Source organism: Periplaneta americana, chromosome 15 (assembly GCF_040183065.1).
Source record: "Periplaneta americana isolate PAMFEO1 chromosome 15, P.americana_PAMFEO1_priV1, whole genome shotgun sequence".
NCBI lineage: Eukaryota > Metazoa > Arthropoda > Insecta > Blattodea > Blattidae > Periplaneta > Periplaneta americana.
The window spans coordinates 142,752,529-142,774,190 of record NC_091131.1 but is presented as its reverse complement, the minus strand read 5'-3'; the positions used below and the strand labels follow the sequence as shown (position 1 = coordinate 142,774,190).

At 33.9% G+C, this 21,662-nt stretch overlaps 1 protein-coding gene across 3 annotated transcripts in view; it reads right to left on the bottom strand.

Moving 5' to 3' along the window:
* Positions 1–3,705: 3,705 nt before the first annotated feature.
* The window catches only part of Dpit47 (DNA polymerase interacting tpr containing protein of 47kD), an 80,895-nt gene continuing 62,938 nt past the window's right edge, over positions 3,706–21,662 (bottom strand). For all 3 annotated transcript variants that reach the window (XM_069848303.1, XM_069848305.1, XM_069848304.1), the window contains 4 exons: positions 18,379–18,532; positions 16,605–16,766; positions 8,203–8,298; positions 3,706–7,376 (listed from right to left, as the gene is read on the bottom strand). In XM_069848303.1, the coding sequence (XP_069704404.1) occupies positions 8,211–8,298; positions 16,605–16,766; positions 18,379–18,532 (404 nt within the window). In that variant the 3' untranslated portion in view covers positions 3,706–7,376; positions 8,203–8,210. The remainder of the gene's footprint in view (positions 7,377–8,202; positions 8,299–16,604; positions 16,767–18,378; positions 18,533–21,662) is intronic.

Here is a 21,662-nt window from a genome sequence, read left to right as displayed (position 1 = left end):
CTCCTTGTTTAAACTGTCTGAATCACTAATGCTCTACTATTATTACGCCAGAGAAAAGAGAGCAGATTTACGAAAAATTCCGTGAGTTAGAAAACCTGGCACACCAGTGTCAGTTTGTTTTGAAAAACATTAGACTTAATACTACAGCAAAAAAGACTACTGGTGGACCCTCAAGGAGAAAGGGCACTGAAGTTTATACCCTTAATTGCGATGGCGAAAATAAAGCTGTTTGTAGGGAATTCTTTCTGGCAACACTGAATATAACTGAAGGTCTTATAAGACGTGCATCTAACAAACTTTCACCATCTGCAAAAGGATAAAAGAGGGAGAAAGCTACCTCCTCAAAACTTAAGAATGATGATGAACAGTTCATTAGAACTCATATTCTGTCCTTCCCATCCATGGAGTAACATTACTGCTGCAAGGCATCAGAGTACAAGTATCTAGATTCTTCACTCAACGTATCAACTATGTAGGCCTACAGCATGTACAAATCAAAATGTGAGGAAGCTGGAAAGAAACCAGTTGGAAGGAAAAGTACAGGAAATTTTTTTCGAGAATACAAGCTGCGTTTCCATAAGCCAAAGAAAGACATATGCAAGCAATGTGTGGCACACAAAGAAATGGTATCTGAGACAGGCCAAAATTATGACGAAACACCTTACCTGAAGCATTTGGAATGCAAAGGAGCTGCTCGTTTACACAGGAACGAAAACAAGGAAGCTGTCAAAAATTATTCTAAAGTAATCTCATTCAACTTTGATTTTAAAGTGGTTCTCAACACTCCCAAAGGAGCAGCTGGTTCATTTTTCTACATGAGAAAACCTTCCGTCTACAATATCACCATATACAATCTTGGGAATCAAGACGTGAACTGTTTTACTTGGGATGAGACAGAGGGAAATATAGAAATCTCCACTTGCATCTACAAATACTTGCTGGCTAAACGTGGAATAGAACATGTTAGGATGATGTCTGATAGCTGTGCTGGGCAGTAGAAAAATTCCACTTCTGCTAGCATGTATCTTCATGTTCTAAGAAATCATTCAACCATACAGCTGATTGACCATGCATTTTCTGAACCTGGCCACAGTCAAATGGAATGTGATTCCACTCATTCAAAAATTGAACAGAAGTCAAAAGCTATCCCTATTTATACTCCAGATGGATGGGCGCAAGTGATGAGAACACATCGTGCAAATCCACTACCTTACGAAGTGTCAACCCTTCTGCATGACGACTTTGAAGACTTCAATAGCACCAAGGAATATTTTCAGTGGCGTAATTCCTCAAATTCAAGAGACAAAGTAAATTTTCGTGATGCTGTTTGGCTACAGTATTGAAAAAGAAAAAAGATACAGTCTTCATAAAAACTGACTACACACTCAGGACTTTCAAGAATTGGCACTTGTGAAGAGAAGGGGCCGTCCACATTAATCACAATCTGTACATCCATATCCACCAGATTCAACATCTCTGATGCGAAGAAAAGAGATCTAATAAAATTAGGCACACATTTCCTCATTTCAAGAAATGATCATGCTTTCTACGCAAATTAACCATCATCGTCTGATGACCATGATGTCTTACCTGTACCTGATGCGTTGGAAGAATTTCACAGTGACGAGTGATCATGTTTTCCACTATAGCTTAAGACATTTTCATGCCACATTAAAAACATTTTTTGCACTTGTAATAATATTGTGTTATTGTTTTGCTTAAAAGTATAGCTATTATCATTATAGATCACTAATTTTAAGTGAAATGTGTATTGGATTTAAAGCTTTTATGTTCTTAATATCTATAATAAACACAAGAGTTTTAAAACAGATTCGCAAATTTACTATTACATGTACAGGTAACAATTGCATCTAAGCTAACATTTGACACATTAGTAAAGTTGCGAATCTGCTTTTTAGGGCGTAAGCTCTCAAAATTAGTTACATTAAGGGATATCATTATAAAGAGGTCGAAAAAATAGTTTGTCTTGCGTTGGTTTCAACTGAATAACTATAAAAACTGATTTTTAATATGCAATTAAAAGTGTTTTTTGCCCATACTGTAAAATTGTAATTTTGCAGTTTCGCAACTTTACCACTGGAATGACGATATACATCCTGGCAAAGATGGACTTGTACCAAAGGATTTATAAAACAACCTGTTACGAAGCTTTGCTCAGTTCCAAAGTGTGAATAAGTGAAACAAGAGTTAAAGTGTTATTATGTATCATATGCTTTTTTCCTTACAGCACAAGCATTGAACTCAAGACTATGAATATGATCATTTATGTACATATGCAACAATGTTCTCTCTCTCAGGTTTAAAGAAGTTCAACATTGTGAATGTTCTTTTGTACAGATTTAAAGACTTTAAGTGCAACACTATGAAATATCCGAAGACTTTATGACTCATCGTTGAATGACTGTGTGTAATTAATTGCAATAATTACGTGGGCAGTATGTTCACGCATGATTACGTATGTCCACACTATTTATGTACAAAAAAATGTATACACTCAGGGTCTATCGGGATATTTATATTGTCAATTGATTTGAATAACGAGTATGTTGTAGTATGGTCTTTCACTCAACACATGTTGGTACTTTCACCACGATAGTGAGAAAACAAAATGGCTAAAGCAAGCTTGACGTTCAAGCAGCGAAAATTCATTCTGAAGTGGTTTATGAGATTTGATAATGCCGTTGAAGTGCAGTGTCAGTGGAGGCGGGAGTACGAAACAGAACCTCCAACTCACCTAACAATTAAATGCATTACTGACATCTTTGAAGCACATGGAATGATTTGTGATATTCACAAAGGAAGATCGGAAAGACCGCGTACAGCTATATGTCCTGCTTTGTCGGCTCTCATGTTGGAAAGGTTTGTTACTTCTCCACAGAAGTCTGCTATGCAAAGTGCACGTGAGGTGGGGATTAGCAGTACAAGTATACGACGAATTCTGAAAGCTGCTACTGTAAGTGGAAAGTTTACATCCCACAATTACTGCACGCGATTAATGATGACGATCCTGATCGTCGAATGTAATTTTGCGAATGGTATCAGTGTATGGTAATTGAAGACGAACAATTTGTAATGCAGGTAGAGTGATCTGATGAGGACCAGTTTAAACTTAATGGAACAGTGAATTGGCATAACTGCGATTACTGGGCACCGGAAGATCCGCAAGTTCATGTGGATAAGGCGGTCAATCTACCAGGTATTCATGTGTGGTGTGGACTATCATTTAAGGGCTTCTTCTTTGATGGTAGTCACTGGAGAAGTGTACCTCGAAATGTTACGCACATCAATTTTATCAGGTGTACGTGCACTTTATGAAGCTGATGATGAGGTCTTCTACTAACAAGACAGGGTGCCACCACACTACTACCTAGCTGTACGAGCTTTCCTGGATGACAATCTGCAGCAACATTGGATTGGACGAAGACGGCCCATTGAGTTCCTCCCACAGTCACCAGATCTAACCCCTATGGATTTTTACTTGTGGGGAACTGTGAAAGATCAAGTCTATCGACATAAGCCGCGCATGCTGGAGGACCTTCGCCAGGAGATTACAGCGGCATGTGCAGCAATCTTCATTGAAACATTGATCGACATAGCTGCAGAGACTGCTCGTCATTGTGTTATGTGTGTGGTCACTATTTTGAACATCTATTCCTTACAGAGTGTATACATTTTTTGGCGGACTCTGTATTGGCTACACTGCTATGCTATGTCACTCTCATGTATTGACAATACTGCCAAATCCAAACTTTGTATTATTATTGTTAAGAAATAAGGACCATGGTGTCAAAGTAAAGCTTTACCAACATCACACATTCGTTCTCGCTTGTTTCGTTCCACGACAACCGGTACTCCATCAACTTGATAAGATTCATTTGAGGAGGAATCTGATTAACTACAAAAACAAAATAAAAAGCACGATAGGCTTACTTATAGATCGGATTAATGATTTTTTTCAGTGACAGAGCCATTATGGTAACATAAAAAATATAAATTGAATACTATATGCATTGTATATTGTAGGATCTGTAGTTAAAGAAATATCCATCATCATCCTAACAAGTAGGCCTATTAGGCCGAATGGCCTGTTACAGTCTTTTTTCTGTCCATCTCTTTTGAGGTCTGCCAGTGTATCTTTTTCCCCTTATTACGTACTATGTAAGTTGCATGTACCTGGTATTCTAATGTTAATTACATATAAAAATAAATAAATTAGTAATACGTTCTAAGTTAATATTAAAATTTGTAATGTGTTTTCCAGATATAAGAATGTGAATAATAATTACAGTAACTTGCTTTCAAACATGTCTGTAACCAATAAAATAGGTATATTTTAAGGTACCAGTTAATATAATATCTGTATCTATATTTATGTTTATATAATGCATCCTAGTTAAAGTTCAAATGTGAAATAAAATGGATATAATTCACAGCTTTAATTTTTCAACAGTATATATAAGAAGAAAACAATAAAACCTATTTCTGTAATCCTTTGGCTTAGTGGAATGTAGTGGAATTTTGGCAGCTCTGTAGTGGATTTCAGTTTCTAGAGTTGGACTCACTGGTATGTTCATATGTATGTATAAATATCTGTACATACGATTTAATTAGAGCATGTAGTATTACCACAGTCTAGTATATACAGTCACGAAGCTTGAGGGTACTAAGAACAATAGACTGTGCCGGTACTATTTTGCATTGTCTGTGATAAGATGATAGTAGCGATCCTAGTGGTTAGCAACTATCTATAGATGCATATTCCCTATGTATTGAGCTTCGTGACTGTATATACTAGACTGTGGTATTACTAGCATTGTAATGTAACATGTAAATAAAATAAAAAAAACTCTCCCTCCCTCTCTCTTTCTCTCTATTTTTTGAGTGTGAAAATTGTTTACTTCTATGGAAGAGAAAAAGTGTTGCTTTGTTTTGTCTCAGACAACACCAACCTGTCCCAGCAGTACCCTTTCTGTTCAGCCCTTAAACAACATCACTTCTAATGACCAACAACTAACCAACTCAATTGCAGTCAGCTTGCAAAATGGCAGAGATAGTATGTACTACAGTATACTGTAGATATTTTTCCTTTCATACTGTATTCGTCAGTTGACAAATTTATTCATATGTAAGTATTACAAAACAAGAACGTCTTTAGAACTTGAAAGAGTTGTTCTAACATTACATGATAAATTAAAAATAATAAGCAAATTATTTATTAGGTAAAGGAACAGAATTACTACAGTTACTGATTACAATCCTGTATGTTTCTTTTTAAAGATGACTTAACCTGTCTACATATTATAATATTTGTTGATTTATTTTGTATGATACAGTATATGAAATCGATTATCCATGTTTATATGTAATTATCCCAGATAAATACGAGTCGAATCTTACCTACTGCTAGCCACCATGTGGCAGCTACCCTACAAACACTACAGATATTCTAGGGTGAACAATAATATACACTCATTCATTCATTCCATCGAGGACATTTGCTGCAGACTTTGTTATTTTTGTAAAACATCTTCTTCATTCATGCTTTATTATCATTATTAATGCTGTTGTCAATATTATTAGCAGACCAATAAACATACTTTTGAGACTTGAATGTTTCCCAGGACAGGTTACAGGCCTGTCACTAGGTAGACAATTGTGGGGCTGCCTCTAGACAGACATGCATTTCTAAAATATTTCCTTTCTAGATGATGGAACAGGAATACCGCTGTGAGTTGGCCACTGTTTGTTTCATTCATTTATTTAATGAAGCTGTACCAAATACTAAGTTATTTAGCATTGATGTAATTGATGACAACAAGATGGTATTTGGCGAGATGAGGCCGAGAATTCGCCATAGATTAGCTGACATTCGTCTTATAGTTGAAGAAAAACTCGCAAAAAACCCAACCAGCTGATCAGCCCAAGCAGGAATGGAACCTATGCCCGAGCACAACCTCAAATCAGCAGACAAATGTGCTACCACCTGAGCTACGCTCAGTTGCTATTGCCTCATTAGTAAAAACAGGATGTACCTACAATGTGAAGGTGTGGTTAGAAATTGGATAGGACAGGGTTTGGAGATGACGCAACTTCTAGGTATTCATTTTTGTACCGTAAAAGGAACTTTGATATCTTGGAAGAATTAAATATGCACTTAATTGTGAAATTTATTCAAAACTACAGATTGAATTGGATACAGCATGCAGACGAATAGATAAAGACCAAAACAGCTTCTACAATATAAACCTAAAAGAAAGATAAATTTGTGACGACCAAATAAACATCTGATTAACACTGTAACGTGCCACGAGACCTAAAACGAGAAAACACAATAATAAAATACAGAGTGGCTACACAGACATGCCCTAATTTTGAAGCCTTTTTAAAATAGGCAATGCATCTTTTTCAGGTCTGAATCGTCCATCGTGTGTGACAGAGTTAAAATTCCTGCCAAAATTTTCTCACAGCCACCATTTAGTGCTGTCATCATTCCGCGAGAAAATGGCGTCAGTTCAGGAGAAGGTACAAGCTGAGGTGAGGTACTCCGAGTTTAAGTCCATTGTTATGGTGCAAAGAGAGTATCGTTGTGTTTATAACAAAGTGTCATCAGATGCTAAGAGGATAAAAGCATAGCATAGATAGTTTCTGGACATTGGAGGTAAGAAAGAGCCAGTCTGTCCCCAATGAGCAGATAGAGAACATCCGCTAAGCATTCCAATTAAGACAAAGGAAGGCAATTCATCATGCTTCACGGGAATTTCAGATGCCACTCGTGGCAACTGTGCATCTCTTTGTATATAAAGTGCAGGTTCTGCAGGCGCTAAAGTCAGAAGAAAAGTCACGATGACATGAATTTGCTTGTGGTATGCTTAACCAAATTGATGAAAACCCCAATTTTTCTGATGAATACAATATTTTCCAACAAGGCCACATTTCACGTCTTGGGAGCAGTAAATAGGCATAACATTCGAATTTGGGAGTCTTGGGCACCCACATTGTATCATGGAACATCTGCGAGGCAGCCCAAGACTAAACGTTTCGTGTAACCAGATATGCAACATGATCACTGGATCATTTTTCTTTGCGACCACTTTCACAGCAGTAACTCTTTCCTGGGATGAACATCAGCAACCAAAAGACGATCCTCCAACCCGTTCGTCACTAAATGTGTAGATGTATCATTTCCAGTATGTTGTATAGGACATAGGAGACCTATGAATTGGCCAGCATTCTTCTAACATCACACCATTGTTACCTTCGCTTTCTTATGCCTGTGAAGTGCGGGATCTTCAAGACTCTCGTGCCCAGACTGTGGATGCTGCTGCCACCATCACACTGGATATGTTGCAGCAGACCTGGAGAGAAATTGAATACTGAACATCCTCCTGTCACCACAGAGGCTCATGGATTTTTATATGGCATATACAAATTCAGTATGTCATAAAACTTAAGTATGTGAATAAACTTTCCTTATCTACATTACTTTGGTATTGGTAACAAGATAAAATCAGAGCATTTCAGTGTAGACATCCAGGGCCGTATTCATAAGACATTTTTAGCGTGGGTTTCCGGTGGATGATCAGCATTTTTCGTATTCATAAACCAGTGTTAGCGATAGGATATGATTTGAATTCTGTACAAGTAACCAGTGGATAGCCGGGGCTAGCTTAGTACGCTCGTAGCACATGCTGCGAAATGTCTATGAATAGCACCCCGAATAGCGTCTTCCTTTAGCTTCAAGAAAGCTTAGCTTTTTCTTTACAGAACAGACAAACTCTGTAGATATACCATAAAGCGGGGTGACTTTGAATGCCGAGGTGACTTTGAACAGTAATTTAGTGCCCTTCTAAATTAAATGCTGTACCCTATTGCGAAAAAACTGAACTAATTTATTGACAACTTAAACAGTTTTTTCGCAATTGGCTACAGCATTTAATTTAGAAAGGAGCTAAATTACTGTTCAAAGTCACCCCGCTTTACGGTATGTAACTAGAAGTAGTTCTCATATAATAATATTTTTATGGTATAAAAATCATAAGAAAGAACTTTGTAATTACAGTATCTCAAAACAAATGCAAGATCTGAATCACTTGAACTTATTTTATTTATTTCATGTCGGGTAAATTTCCAAAAAAAGTTTCATTCCGATTATGTGCATATTTACAGTATTACGACATTTACCTTGTTCACTATGAATGCCTTGACAGCAGGAATTTTTCTGCTTCACTGCCTCGTACAACTACCAAAAAGAATGGGGTACCTCCTCGTACAACATACCTATAAGAAAAGAACTGATAATAAATTGTTATTGCTCTAATGAAGTTAATCTAACAAAAAAAAAAAACACTTTATAATAAATTTTGTATTTATATAATGAGGCCAATCCAATAAAAACAATTTATAGTAATATTGAGCAAGATGACCTAGTGGTAACGCACTGGACTCGCATTCAGAAGGTTCTGAGTTCAATCAAAACTCTGGTCGAGGTTTTTCCATGCTTTTCCTCGATTGAATATAACTAATTTTCAGTTAAATAAAGGTGAACGCCAGACTGGACCCCAATTACTACAAAATAATAGTACAGTACAACAGCAACAAGCATTCCCAACAGTGAACTACATTGGAGTTATGACTTAGGAGTTGAAATGACTATAAATAAACAAAAACTTAATAATTATAATGATAATGATAATGACAATAATAATAATAATAATAATAATAATAATAATAATAATAATAATAATAATGGTAGTTTATTTATTTATTTATTTATTTATTGATAGTTATGTGCTGGACAACAGCCATGGCCAATAAAAGTCCAGCACAGTGATACATTTAATACAATAAAATGAACAACTATGGTATAAATTAAATAACTGAGATAACAACAAAATGAAGAACATAGATTACAATGATTAATTTACAAGATTAATACTATAATATTTTATGGAAAGGAGTGGATTCTTACAAAAGTATTACCAATTTGTGTATAAGGATTATGCAAATAATATTAGCAAAGACATTGCCATATTCTAATACTTCTATACATTGAATGGATCGAAATCACGTACATGTAAGTTAGCATTTTTAATACATCTGGAGACTGGTGAGGAAGATTTAAAATTTCTAATATAGAAGAGTTTGTGATGTCTCATGTCCTTCTGTCCTTCATAGGAATACGAAGGCTGACACTGTTTAAGAAAGATCAACAATTAATGTCACCTTTAAGGACCTTACATAAGAATAAGTAATCGAGATCATGACGTCCAGCATATAAGCTTCGACATTTAAAGTGCTCGCATTTTTTTTATCATAGTTACACCTGGAGTTATTAGGCAGAAATCTGTACGAACATAATGATATGAATTTCCTTTGAATATTTTCCAGTTTTGCCAAATCAGTACTAGTAATAGAGTTCCAAACTACAGATGCATATTCGACTTTCGATCTCACTAATGTATGGTATAGTATTAAAAGAGAGTCAGGTGTTGATAAAGAATAAGTAATTGACCGAATTATTCCTAACACTCTTATTGCATGGTTATAAATATAATCAATGTGGTTGTGAAAATATAATTGATTGTCAGTTAATACACCGAAGTCTCTAATACAATCTTTTCTGTTTATTAATACATTTTTTAGATTATAGTTATATTTTAGTGTAGAGGTTTTCCTTGAAAATGATATTACGTAAGTTTTGGATTCATCCATCATCATCCCGTTATCAAATGACAAATTGGTAATTGAATTCATGTTGTTTAGGTGAGGGGTTTAGACTTTTTCCATTGCTGGTTGTCACAATAAAAAAATTAAGACACAACGTTTCGAAGGATGGTTCTCCCTTCGTCTTCAGGTGAAAGGAAGGAGAGAAAGGGAAAAACCTACTGTTGGGATCATTACGTACAGCTATTCTGTATGATCATATCATAGTTGCTTATCGGTAAACAAAAAACAAAAATGAAATTCATAAATGCTAACCAAGCAAAACTTGTAAATGCATATACCAACACCAACACTAAATTATTAAAAACCAACGCCAATATTCGGTTTAACCGACAATGTATCATAAACAAAGTCAGTCCAAAATATGCAACAATCACTAAAAACAGACACTATACGTATCCAGCCCAGAAAACCAACATTCAATATAAAAAATTACGGATAAGGAATGAAATCAAATTTTTATACAAAAAGAAAGACTATTTGAACAAAAAATTATACGACCTACACATACAACTAGCTAAATACTTCAATAACACATGGGACCAGATCCATCAAAATAGCCATGAGAAAATCAAAAAAGAAATGAACCGGAAAAACGAAACATTACAGAAAAAACTAAACAACTTAATCAAAAACCAACCATAACAACCTAACAACACCACACAAAATAACAAGATAGTTAACCTAACAACTCTCACATTAAACGACCGAGAAACAAACATCCTTAACAATGGCTACAAACACAACTATCCACCAAGCAACATACACAATGTAATAGAAAACCTGGCAATTGAAACCCAACACATCATTTCGAACAGTGAACATGAGAATAAAGAATTTCTACAGTACAGCACCGCAAAAATTACAGAAAACCATATCAAGGACCCAACAACCAAAAAAGATTTCACAACAGCTAAGACACAACATAAAGAACTAAAACAATTAAGGCAAAAATTAGAAGACAACAATATCATACACGTAAAAGCAGATAAAAATGATGCAGTAGTATTAATGTATAAAACAGATTACATAGACAAAACTAATGCATTCTTCAGTAACAACCAAATCACAGAATTGAAAACAGACCACACAGAAACATATCAAAAACAAATACAAATGGCCATAAAAAATGCACCAGATATCATACCAAAAAACAAAAGCCACAACATCATAGTGAAGAACCCTACAGCACCCAATTTAAAGACACTACCCAAAACACATAAAACAGAAATGTCAATGAGACCAATAGTCAACTGTAGAGAGGCACCAAATTACAAGCTGAACAAATACTTATATAACTTTCTAAATACAAACATCATACAAGACACCCAACACAACATCATTAATACTAAACAAATAATAAATAAGCTTCAAAATTTGAAAACTACAAACAACACCAAATTACTATCACTGGCTATAACAAACTTATATACAAATATCTCAATAAACGAAACCATTGACATTATAGCTAAAAAACTGAATGAAGTTCAATTAGATAATAACTTAATTCAACAAGTCATTCAATTACTGAAAACATCATTAAAACAAAACTACTTCAAATTCAATAATAAAATATACACTCAATCATCAGGCCTAGCCATGGGAGATCCCCTTTCCAGTTACTTAGCAAACATCTTCTTACAAAATTTAGAAAATAAACACATAAATTCCCTATGCAATAAATTCCACTTCAGCATTTATGCAAGATACGTAGATGACACTCTGATAATTTATGAACACACCCAAAACCTAAACACACAAATACAAAACGAGTTTAATAAATGGCATCAAAACATAAAATTTACGTTAGAACCAAGTAATAAAAACAGCCTAAACTTTTTAGATTTAAATATAACGGTCAATCCTCCATCAATACTTTTTAACATATACAGAAAACAAACATCAACTACGCATTCAATTAATAAAAACTCAATCCACCCCAAGACACATAAAATCAGTAAATTCCGATATCTCATCGATAGATTGCTCACAACTCCACTGAACAAAGACCACTATAATAAATAAGTTAATTACATACAAAAACTAGCAATCGAAAATGGATATGAAAAACAATTAATTAATAGATTAATCCAAAAAAGGAAAATAAAGCTACATAAAAACAACTACACCACACTTCAACCAGATACAACAAAAAATAAAAAACAATGGCAGAGCATGACTTATTTCGGAAAGATTTCAAACAAACTTTGTAACTTTTTCAAAAAACAAAATATTAATATAGCTTCCAGAACCAACAATAAATTAAATAATATTATACCCAATAAAACTAATAGCAACGAACCATTCTTAAACAGTGGCATCTATCAACTTAAATGTAAAAACTGTACAACAACATATATAGGACAGACCCGACGGAACTTTAAAGTAAGATACCGTGAACACACCACAGATTTCATATACAATAGAAACAAATCAAAATTTGCACAACATCTCATTGAAGAAAACCGTGAATTACCTAATATAAACACTAAAAATATTAAAAATTACAAACAACCCCTCAATAGACGCGGCATAACAATTTTACATTGCTAGAGAATATAATTCTGGACACCCCCTTTTCAACGAACAAATAACAAATACCAACAATCCATTATTTAATTTATTCAAACTACTCCCACAAAAACAAAAGCACACAGACCTCAAACAGGTTCCCCCACCCCTACTCCATTTCCGGTACCAGATGACGTACATTAAGCATTTTGTGAGCGAGACCCATATTCCAGTATAAGCCACGCAGCCACCAAGAACACAACATGTCAAACAGCTCGAAAGTAAGTTAATATACCAATACAACGTATTGTGATAGATCATAACTAAATATACTTTATCAATATCTATAATAACATTAATACTGTTTGCAGATATGCACGGCTTTACTAGAAGACGGGAATCGACATTGTACCATAATTGTAATTTAAACTGTCAGAAGACTGAGTTTATATACACAACAACTCTACACCAGTGAACTTCATTTTATGCATTTTAATGTGTGATAATTCGAACAATAGATAAAGAATTTTTAAGTGAAAGCAATATATAGTGCAATAAGTGAGACTAGCGGTAATTCATTAAAAAACACCGCCCCATTCAACATCGCAATATATCAAACCACAGAAATGAACTATAGTGATATAACAACAACTATTGTGACTTTTAAACAAGTGTTTCAAATTGTATTTTAGATATGGATTTAGATTTAGAATGTTTTAGCGTCAATGTGAATAAGTACAATATGCACACAAACATACCATGGAAGTTTCACGACATATACACCAATTGGCTAGGTTTTTAATTTTAATTATTACTATGCACATGCATCTGATGATACAAAATAAGGTATCAAAAACGTTAATGCAATAGACTAATTCATGTAACAAGAATTATAACTGTACACATAGGTGGTCAATTAAAAAACTTATTATACTTCATAACATAATTCAATTTAAATCCTGTCCAAATTCAACCTCGCAAATTTCAAGCGCAATAATTAACAATAGATCCCTATTAGAAATAACAACCACCAAATTTCTTGGTTTAAAAATCGATATGTGTTAAATCAGAAAAATCATATTAAAGAAATTATCCCCCAAACTAAATTCAGCATGTTTTGCTATTAGATCTATGCAAAAGATAGTAAATATCAATACCTTAAAAACAATATACTTTGCATACTTCCACTCGGGAATGAGTTTTGGAATAATATTCTGGGGAAACTCCACAGATAGTAACAGTATATTCCTGTTACAAAAAAAAAAAATTAGAATAATAGTAGGTGCCAAATCTAGGGAATCGTGTAGGACTATTTTAAAAAGCCTACAAATAATGCCCATGCCTAGTCAGTATATATTTTCATTAATAATCTTCCTCGTATGTAATCGTGAAAACTTTGTAACTAATTCAACAGTTAATAGCATAAATACACGTCAAAAAATGACTTTCATATTCCATTGGCAAGTCTGTTGTGCTATCAAAAATGAGTGTGTTATATGGCAGTAAAAAATTTTCAATAGCCTCCCTACTGATATAAAAAATGAAACTCAAAACATAAGATTATTTAGGGCCAAATTCAAGAAGTACCTAATTTCTCACACCTTCTATTCTGTAGGTGAATTCATGACATTCAGTAACTCTTCATGAAATTGATACTAAAACTTTGTATTGTACTAGTAGACTATATTGTAAACCTCGTCTGTATATATTTTTCATCTAGACTGTGACTTATAAATTAAGATTTTATAATAGCATTAAGTTTTTTGATTTGTTCCATATTCTAGCTGTGAAGCAATGTATGAATACCATGGAATGTTAATAAATACAATACAATACAATTGTCAGAACTTATTCTTTTACAAATGTCGTCAATGAAGATTAAAAATAGATGAGGTCCTAAAGTTGAGCTCTGGGGCACACCACAAATAATATTAAATGGATCAGAGAGATTATTCGAAATTCGTACACTTGATTCTCTATTGTGTAAATAATTTTCAAACCAGCTTACGTAACTTACCGATAGTCCTATATTATCTAATTTAGACAATAGAATAGAATGTGGAACTACATCAAATGCCTTACTGAAATCAAAATATACTGCATCTGTTTGGCCCTGGGATTCAACAACTGGTACTATCTGATTTAAATAAGAAACTAGGTTAGTTGTAGTAGATTTGGATTTAGTAAATCCGTGTTGTGCAGAATTTAATTTTTCACAAAAAAAGAAATATGTTTGTGAATTATAATTTCAAAAATTGTTGAGAAATTATTTAAAATAGAGATAGGTCTGTAGTTACTAACTACATTCCTTTTGCCATTTTAAAGACAGGAATATCTGCTGCTTGTTTTCAGTATGATGGAAATACTCCAGTTTCGAAGCTTAACTTAAATATGTGGACTAATAACGGTATAAGAATTTCAGAACACCCTTTCATAATAAAATCTGGAATGCCATCAGTGTCCATTGATTTAGTCGGCTTTAATTTTTTAATTGATTTTCTTACATCTTCATGTGTTACTATAGGTATAGATAGACAGTCTGTACAATTGTTATTATTTTTTGTGCCTTAAGATTAAGCTTTTTCTGAACTGAATTGGAATGGTTAGCAAATGCACTGACAATATCTCTTTCATCAGTAAGGTGTTCATCTTTAATAATTAATTCATATGGGTGGTTATCAGTTTTACGAAATTATTCAACATATTTCCAGAATTTCTTCGGTTCATTTTTTAAATTTTCATCATTTTTTTAAGCCACATTAATTTATCAGTTTTAATTTTAGATTTTACTAGTTTTCTATAATTAGAAGTTTGGTAATCGACATCAGTATTGAATCTTTTATATTTTTTGTGTGCCTTATCTTTTTTTCTGATAAGTTGACGTAAGGTGTTTGAAAACCATTCAGGATATTTAGATCTTTTAGTCACTGTGACTGGAATTGACTGAGATATGGCATTTTTAACAATCAGACATAGTGAATTAATTGCTACATTTACGTCACTGGCTTGATACACGCAATTCCAGTCACAATTATATAGGCTAGGATAAAGATTCAAATAATCACCTTGAGCATAATTTTGAAAACAACTTTGTTGACTATGATTAGAGTAAGATAGTTTAACTTCAAGATTTATTAAGAGGGGTGAATGGTATTTATCTTGTAAGACTAGAGAATGCGAGGCCAGTTTGACTTCACTCTCAGAAACATTTGTAAAAACTAAGTCAAATAGGTTCCTGTTATTAACTGTAAAGTTAATTTGTTGCAGGCTGATATAACTTAGGGATGAAAATAACTCTTGTGATTTGATTTTCACATAATAATGTATATCATTATGACAACAACCAGATGTTCAGTTCATACCAGGAGCGTTGAAGTCACCAAGCATTAATATTCTAAAATTGTGTGAGTCTAGATTGAATTCAAGAAACTTAAGATAGGATTTTAAAATTTTAGGATCAGTGTCCGGTGAAAATTAATACCACATGCCATCAAATAACCGACCTTTCTATTGGAAGCAAAAATATAATGAAAATACAATTCATTAAAGAAATCTATTGTCTTACCATGAGATTAATGTACTTCCAAACCATCAAGAGAAGAATTCTGTGGTGCTGTGCATGAAATACATAACCCTCATTTAACCCATTCTGAACAAATCAGGAATTTCATACATGGGGGACTGTAATTTTAAATGTGCTTAGAGTACACTGACATCTCTATATTTCTATTGCAACTTTGTGCACAACACACAATTTGAGGGATGATATATAAAAGGTTTAGCATCACATTAATATTAATATCTTTTTTTTTTTAATTTGAGGGTTTCATGTATGATGCCATAGAATTGATATTATTTTAATCCAATTTGAGAATGATATATTTTAAAGTGTGATAAAACCCTTACCATGGCTCCCTCCTGTAGCAAAGTAAAGTTTATCAGAGTCCAGTGTTGTACATTTATGACAAGTAAAAGAGCCCTGTCCCTATGGCAGTACTCCAGAAAAAATGTTTCCACCATTTTGATGCTGAATAAACTACTACTCCTACTACTACTGCTACTACTACCACAAGGAAACAAGGAAGTATTTGATATTTAGAAGTAACTTTGCTATACTAGCAAATAGTCTACTAGGATTTTTTTTTATATATTTAAGTAGGTAGTACATTAGCACCGCAAGTCATATAATTCACAAAATCAAGAATTAAGTGGAAAATGCATCATGTTAAGCTTTTCGAAGTCGTTACTGTAACCCTTGAAAGAAATCAATTACTTTAAAAATGATATAATAAATTCCTAGTGATTGTAATTATTATCAATGGTATGTTATTTCAAAGACAAAGTCTTACCTTCCTTCAGCAAGAACTTTCGCCAGAGTGTCATCAACAGCAACAGGAAACAAAGTCCTATCTTGATCTTCAAAATATACATTCAAATCAGAAGATTTGTAAGAACCATTTTTGTCCCAGTCAGGAGGGGATTCAAACATTGTGTTGAGATGTTGTGAGAATCTGGAAGAAAAAAAAAAATCAAGTTCAGGGTGCCAGTCTTTTTCCTTTTTTATCACTATGTAAAGTATGAAGTGAAACAGTTTGATGTTGCATAAAATTGATTTTGAGATTTATGCAGAAATAAGAATTTTAGCAACCATAATACCGAAAAAATAGTTGTCAGCATCATGAAGTCGTCTGTCTTCGACGGCTTTCATTCATATTTAGTATCTGAGTCAATTCATCTGGGATTATTCATACACATGAAATAAAATTACTTCTACCAAAAATTTAATTAATCTATTTGAAAAAAATAAAAAAAATGGCGACTTACGAAAAATTGGTACTAATGAATTCCCTTTTCAAATTCTTTCTTACATACAGTACAATAGAATAGGCTGCAGGTCTTCAAAAATTGTCATAGAGAAATTAATTATTATTTATAGAATTATGCTTTCAATAAAAATTGACACAAATTTGTAAAATTAATGCAACCCTGCCCATAAATGAAAACAGCACAGAACAAAAAGTGATATACTTTTACCTAAAAACCTAATTCATTTTTGCCACAAATAATTTAAAAATCAAGCAGGACAATCCATGGTAGGCCTTTGTAAAAGGTTACTGAAAAGAGTTATGAAGACCTTTACATTGTTACCTTTGTATACAGGACGAATGTCCATTAAGCATACCCACTGTTTTATAATTTCACCTTGATTGGTTGGAAAGACTTCATTCACTCTCATAGACCTATTACTGTTCATTATTTAATATGTACATCATCTTATTACAAATTGTCATTATTATTGTTCATGACTACTGAAGTAAGCATCTTCATAAAACTGACTCATCAGTATCGCTTAACTGTCCATTATGCTCTCAAAATGAGGAAATGGATATGAAACATCTCATGATTTGTGAAGCACTTCAAGATAATGAAGATATCACTTCAAAATACTGGGAAGCAAGAAAGAGAATAACTTCATTGTTAACTCTTGAGCATCGCAAACACGCATATACTGTACATACATACAAATTGTCACTAATATCTTTTATTTTTATCAATTTTAAATATGCCAATTCGTTTTAAGTCAGCGTTTCTCAAACTTTTCTGAAGTGGGGACCACTTTTTTAAGTTAGAACAGTTCCGTGGACCACCTTACTCTTGTTCCCTTTGAAAGAAAATCTATCATTTATGTAGTATATTTTAATACCAGTATACTTACATTTTAAAGTAGAAATAATTAATTAAAATTAATTTAATTCAATTAATTTTATGTTAGTATTAACTAAGTTAATGTTAATAGAAGAAACATCCTCCCATCCTACTTGAAACTTTCGTTTTCGTTTTTCGTTTTATAAAGAGAGAGACATTGCAATGATATGCCACTCGCAACAGGTAGAGACAAATACAAATGGAACAGAGTTTGAATCCTAGTGAGTGCGAGGGTGGGGGTTGGAGAAGGTAGGAAGCAAGAGAAATGCATAGCTGTCATAGCGAGTCACAATGTACTCATGAGTCACATTTTCGCCAAGGCTGCTGTAAATGTAGCACTGGCACTTGATTATTTGCAATATAAAAACTGTGTCCAAGCTAACTGTACATAAGTGAGTATCTTTCCTTCCTACTTACGTTGTGTCCTCATGGAATTCTTGAACATGGTCGGTAATTTTATACTCTGGATATAAGAACATCACTGGCCACACCAGACTTCCGTTATCATCCAGATGAACGAGACCCTGTGCTGCTGTTGGACTGCAAGGTTCCAACGATGACATGGACAGTTCTACAGTGATTGAATAAAACCAACATATTGAGCTACATGTTATATGGACATTGTAACAACAACTGCTACCACAATGAAAGAATCAACTTCTGATGTTTTTAAATGAAGCATGTGGAAGGTACAGAGCAAGGCATTACAGCTAGCAGCATTCCACCTCCTCACATCCTGCAGGAAGACAGCAGGCAGGGTGTTCAGTATTGATAAACTTGATAAATACGACAATGAATTAAGAATCTGTGTGGAAACATCAATATCATTGCCCCTCAGCCACCCTTTCATTATTCATTACTAATACAGATCACGAAAGTGTAAATATTATATGATACAAGGACTAAATTAGTGATGAGTTAATGAAATGCATTAACCCATTATATCCCAACGTATGAAATATCATACGAGAAATATGTAATTTTGTTTATTCAATTAACAATGTAAATATTGTTTGTTCTGAGGGTTTTATCTGTTATTATTATACAAGAATGTTTGAATTTACCATACAGAAAGTTTCACCGTTTGTGAAACTGTCTTTTGTCCTTTAGTACAGTAGACAACATAAAGATGTCTATCAATGGAAGCAAAAACGCACCAAGGTAAACAATTTTGGCTTTATTTTATATAATATTGCAATTTTCTTGCTTTCTTATGTAATAATATAAAGAATGATCTTTATTGCTTCTATATTTCCATTACTGACAGATAGCTCCATTACATTATTGTAGTAGGACAAGTTGAATTGTTGTGTATGATAAATCATACGTTGGGAAGTAACGAGTTTCATATTGATTTAGGGTTCTGGAAACCAGTGAAGATTTTTTTTAAATTTTAGTACGGTAAGTTAAGTTATTTTACGATGCTTTATCAACATCTCCAGTTATTTAGCGTCTGAATAAGATGAAGGTGATAATACCAATGAAATGAATCCGGGATCCAGCACCGAAAGTCACCCAGCATTTGCTCATATTGGGTTGAGGGAAAACCCCGGACAAAACCTCAACCAGGTAACTTGCCCCAACTGGGAATCGAACCTGGGTTACCTAGTTTCATGGCTAGACGTGCTAACCGTTACTCCACAGGTGTGGACACCAATGAAGAGATAGTGTATTAGAAGAATTTGGATGGGAATGATGAAGTAGCGCAAGACATAAGAAAACTATCTTGGAATAATTGGTTGTTGTACCACCATGTGATTGTCTAGACAGCGACCAAGATGATGCTGGGGGAAGCACATTTTCTAGATTTATGGAGAGGTGTAGTGAGTCAGGAAATGGAGGTGCAATCTGTATTTGATAATTTTTCCAAGGTACTGAAATTTTGTACAGATAAAGAAGATTCACTTTCAGGACATAACGAAACATAAGGAACAAAAAGTAAAAGTAGTGTACACAAAAGACCTAAGAAAGTAAAAGTAAGATGAAGTTCAGAGAAATATACTGAAAAAATTTGGATTCTAATTATAGTATTGCAAAAATACCCGATTTCATTCCTACATACTGTATATAAGTAGTTTACACAATAAGGCCGCATCTATTGATATATTCAGACATATAATTGATGCAATTGTTGAACACATTGTTAGAGAAAGTGTAAAATATGCATCAAAAAAGGGTTTCATGATCCAGTTGCCCTCAGAAGATGTATACAAATACAAAGTGATTTTGTTTTTATCTGGATACTGAAAATTATGCATCGTCGTATGTACCTACTGGTAGAGAAGACCTGACACCAACAATGCTCTTGCGAGCAATGCAATGTAAAGAAATTCCTTCGATCAGATACATAGATTTTTTCACTTGAACGGTAACAATACCAGAAGACAAAATTCAGTATATATGAGAAGATCCGGCCACTTATTACACATCTCAATGATAAATTTGGAAGCCTCATTGTCCCACTAGGGAATAAATTCTCTCTGGACGGAGCAATGGAACCATACTATGGGCATCATTCCATGAAACAATTTATTCGTGGAAAGTCCATTCGGTATGGATACAAGTTGGTATCTTGTTCATCCACGGGTTACCTCGTTAGTTTTCAATCCTATACTGGTGCAAGTGAGAGAGAAGAAGGCAAAACACTTGGAACTGCTATTACCGAAAGACTACTGTATATATTGAATTCCTTCCTCAGAAATGTACAGTTTATATTGACAATTACTTCAATTCTCTTCCTCCTCTCAAAACCTTGTCAGAAAATGGTATCAACTGCTTAGGAACTATACGTAAAGATCGAGTGGAGAAAGCTCCATTACACGATATGAAGAGAGATCCCAGAGGTTCATACCACGCACTACAAGATGACAGAAATTGGATAACACTTATCAAGTGGCCTGTCAACAGTGTAGTTGCTGTAGCTACCAACATAGGCAATGACAATGTTCTGGGACTAGGAAAATGTTCTCGAGGGAGTAAAAATCAAACGAAGTGTGGAAAGTGTTCTAAGTTTCGATGTAATGTTGGTTTACATCCGAAGAACAGTTTCTTGCAATACCATTTGCGATAACAATATATTTTCTAACACGAAGCAGTGGCATTGTTTACAAAATGTATCAACTTATTATTGTTATTAGTACATTTGTAGTGTAAAACACATAAAACATCACATGCAGCAAATGTTTACTCATATGAACAGAAAATTTATTTGTGCTACACACCAACGCCCAGCGTATAATTTTTCATACGGCTTAAAAAACACATGTAACTTACATTATTCTCAAAATAAAAGCATTATATGTGATAAGTGATCTAAGGGCATACTAGAACTCAAATTTAGTACAAAAATTCAAAAATATTTTATTTCGGGATATAATGGGTTAATACATTGCAGTGCCTGAAAGGTAAGTGACAAATTCACACGTCTCAGGTGTCTGTTCGTATGGGGAGGTACTGCACAATAGTAGGCACCATCGCATTCCAGGCACAATGGTTCAAGCTCTAAAGGATCATGGCTATACTCTCTATGAAGTCTGGCCACAAATGGCAGCACATAGATATAATTGTGTTTAAACCAAACTCCAAATATGGAGTAATCCTGGACCCTACAGTCCGGATTGAGTCTCATAGTCCCCAGCCAGAAGAGGTCAATTTTGAGAAAAAATGCTATGTATATATGACCCCACTATCGATTTTTTTAT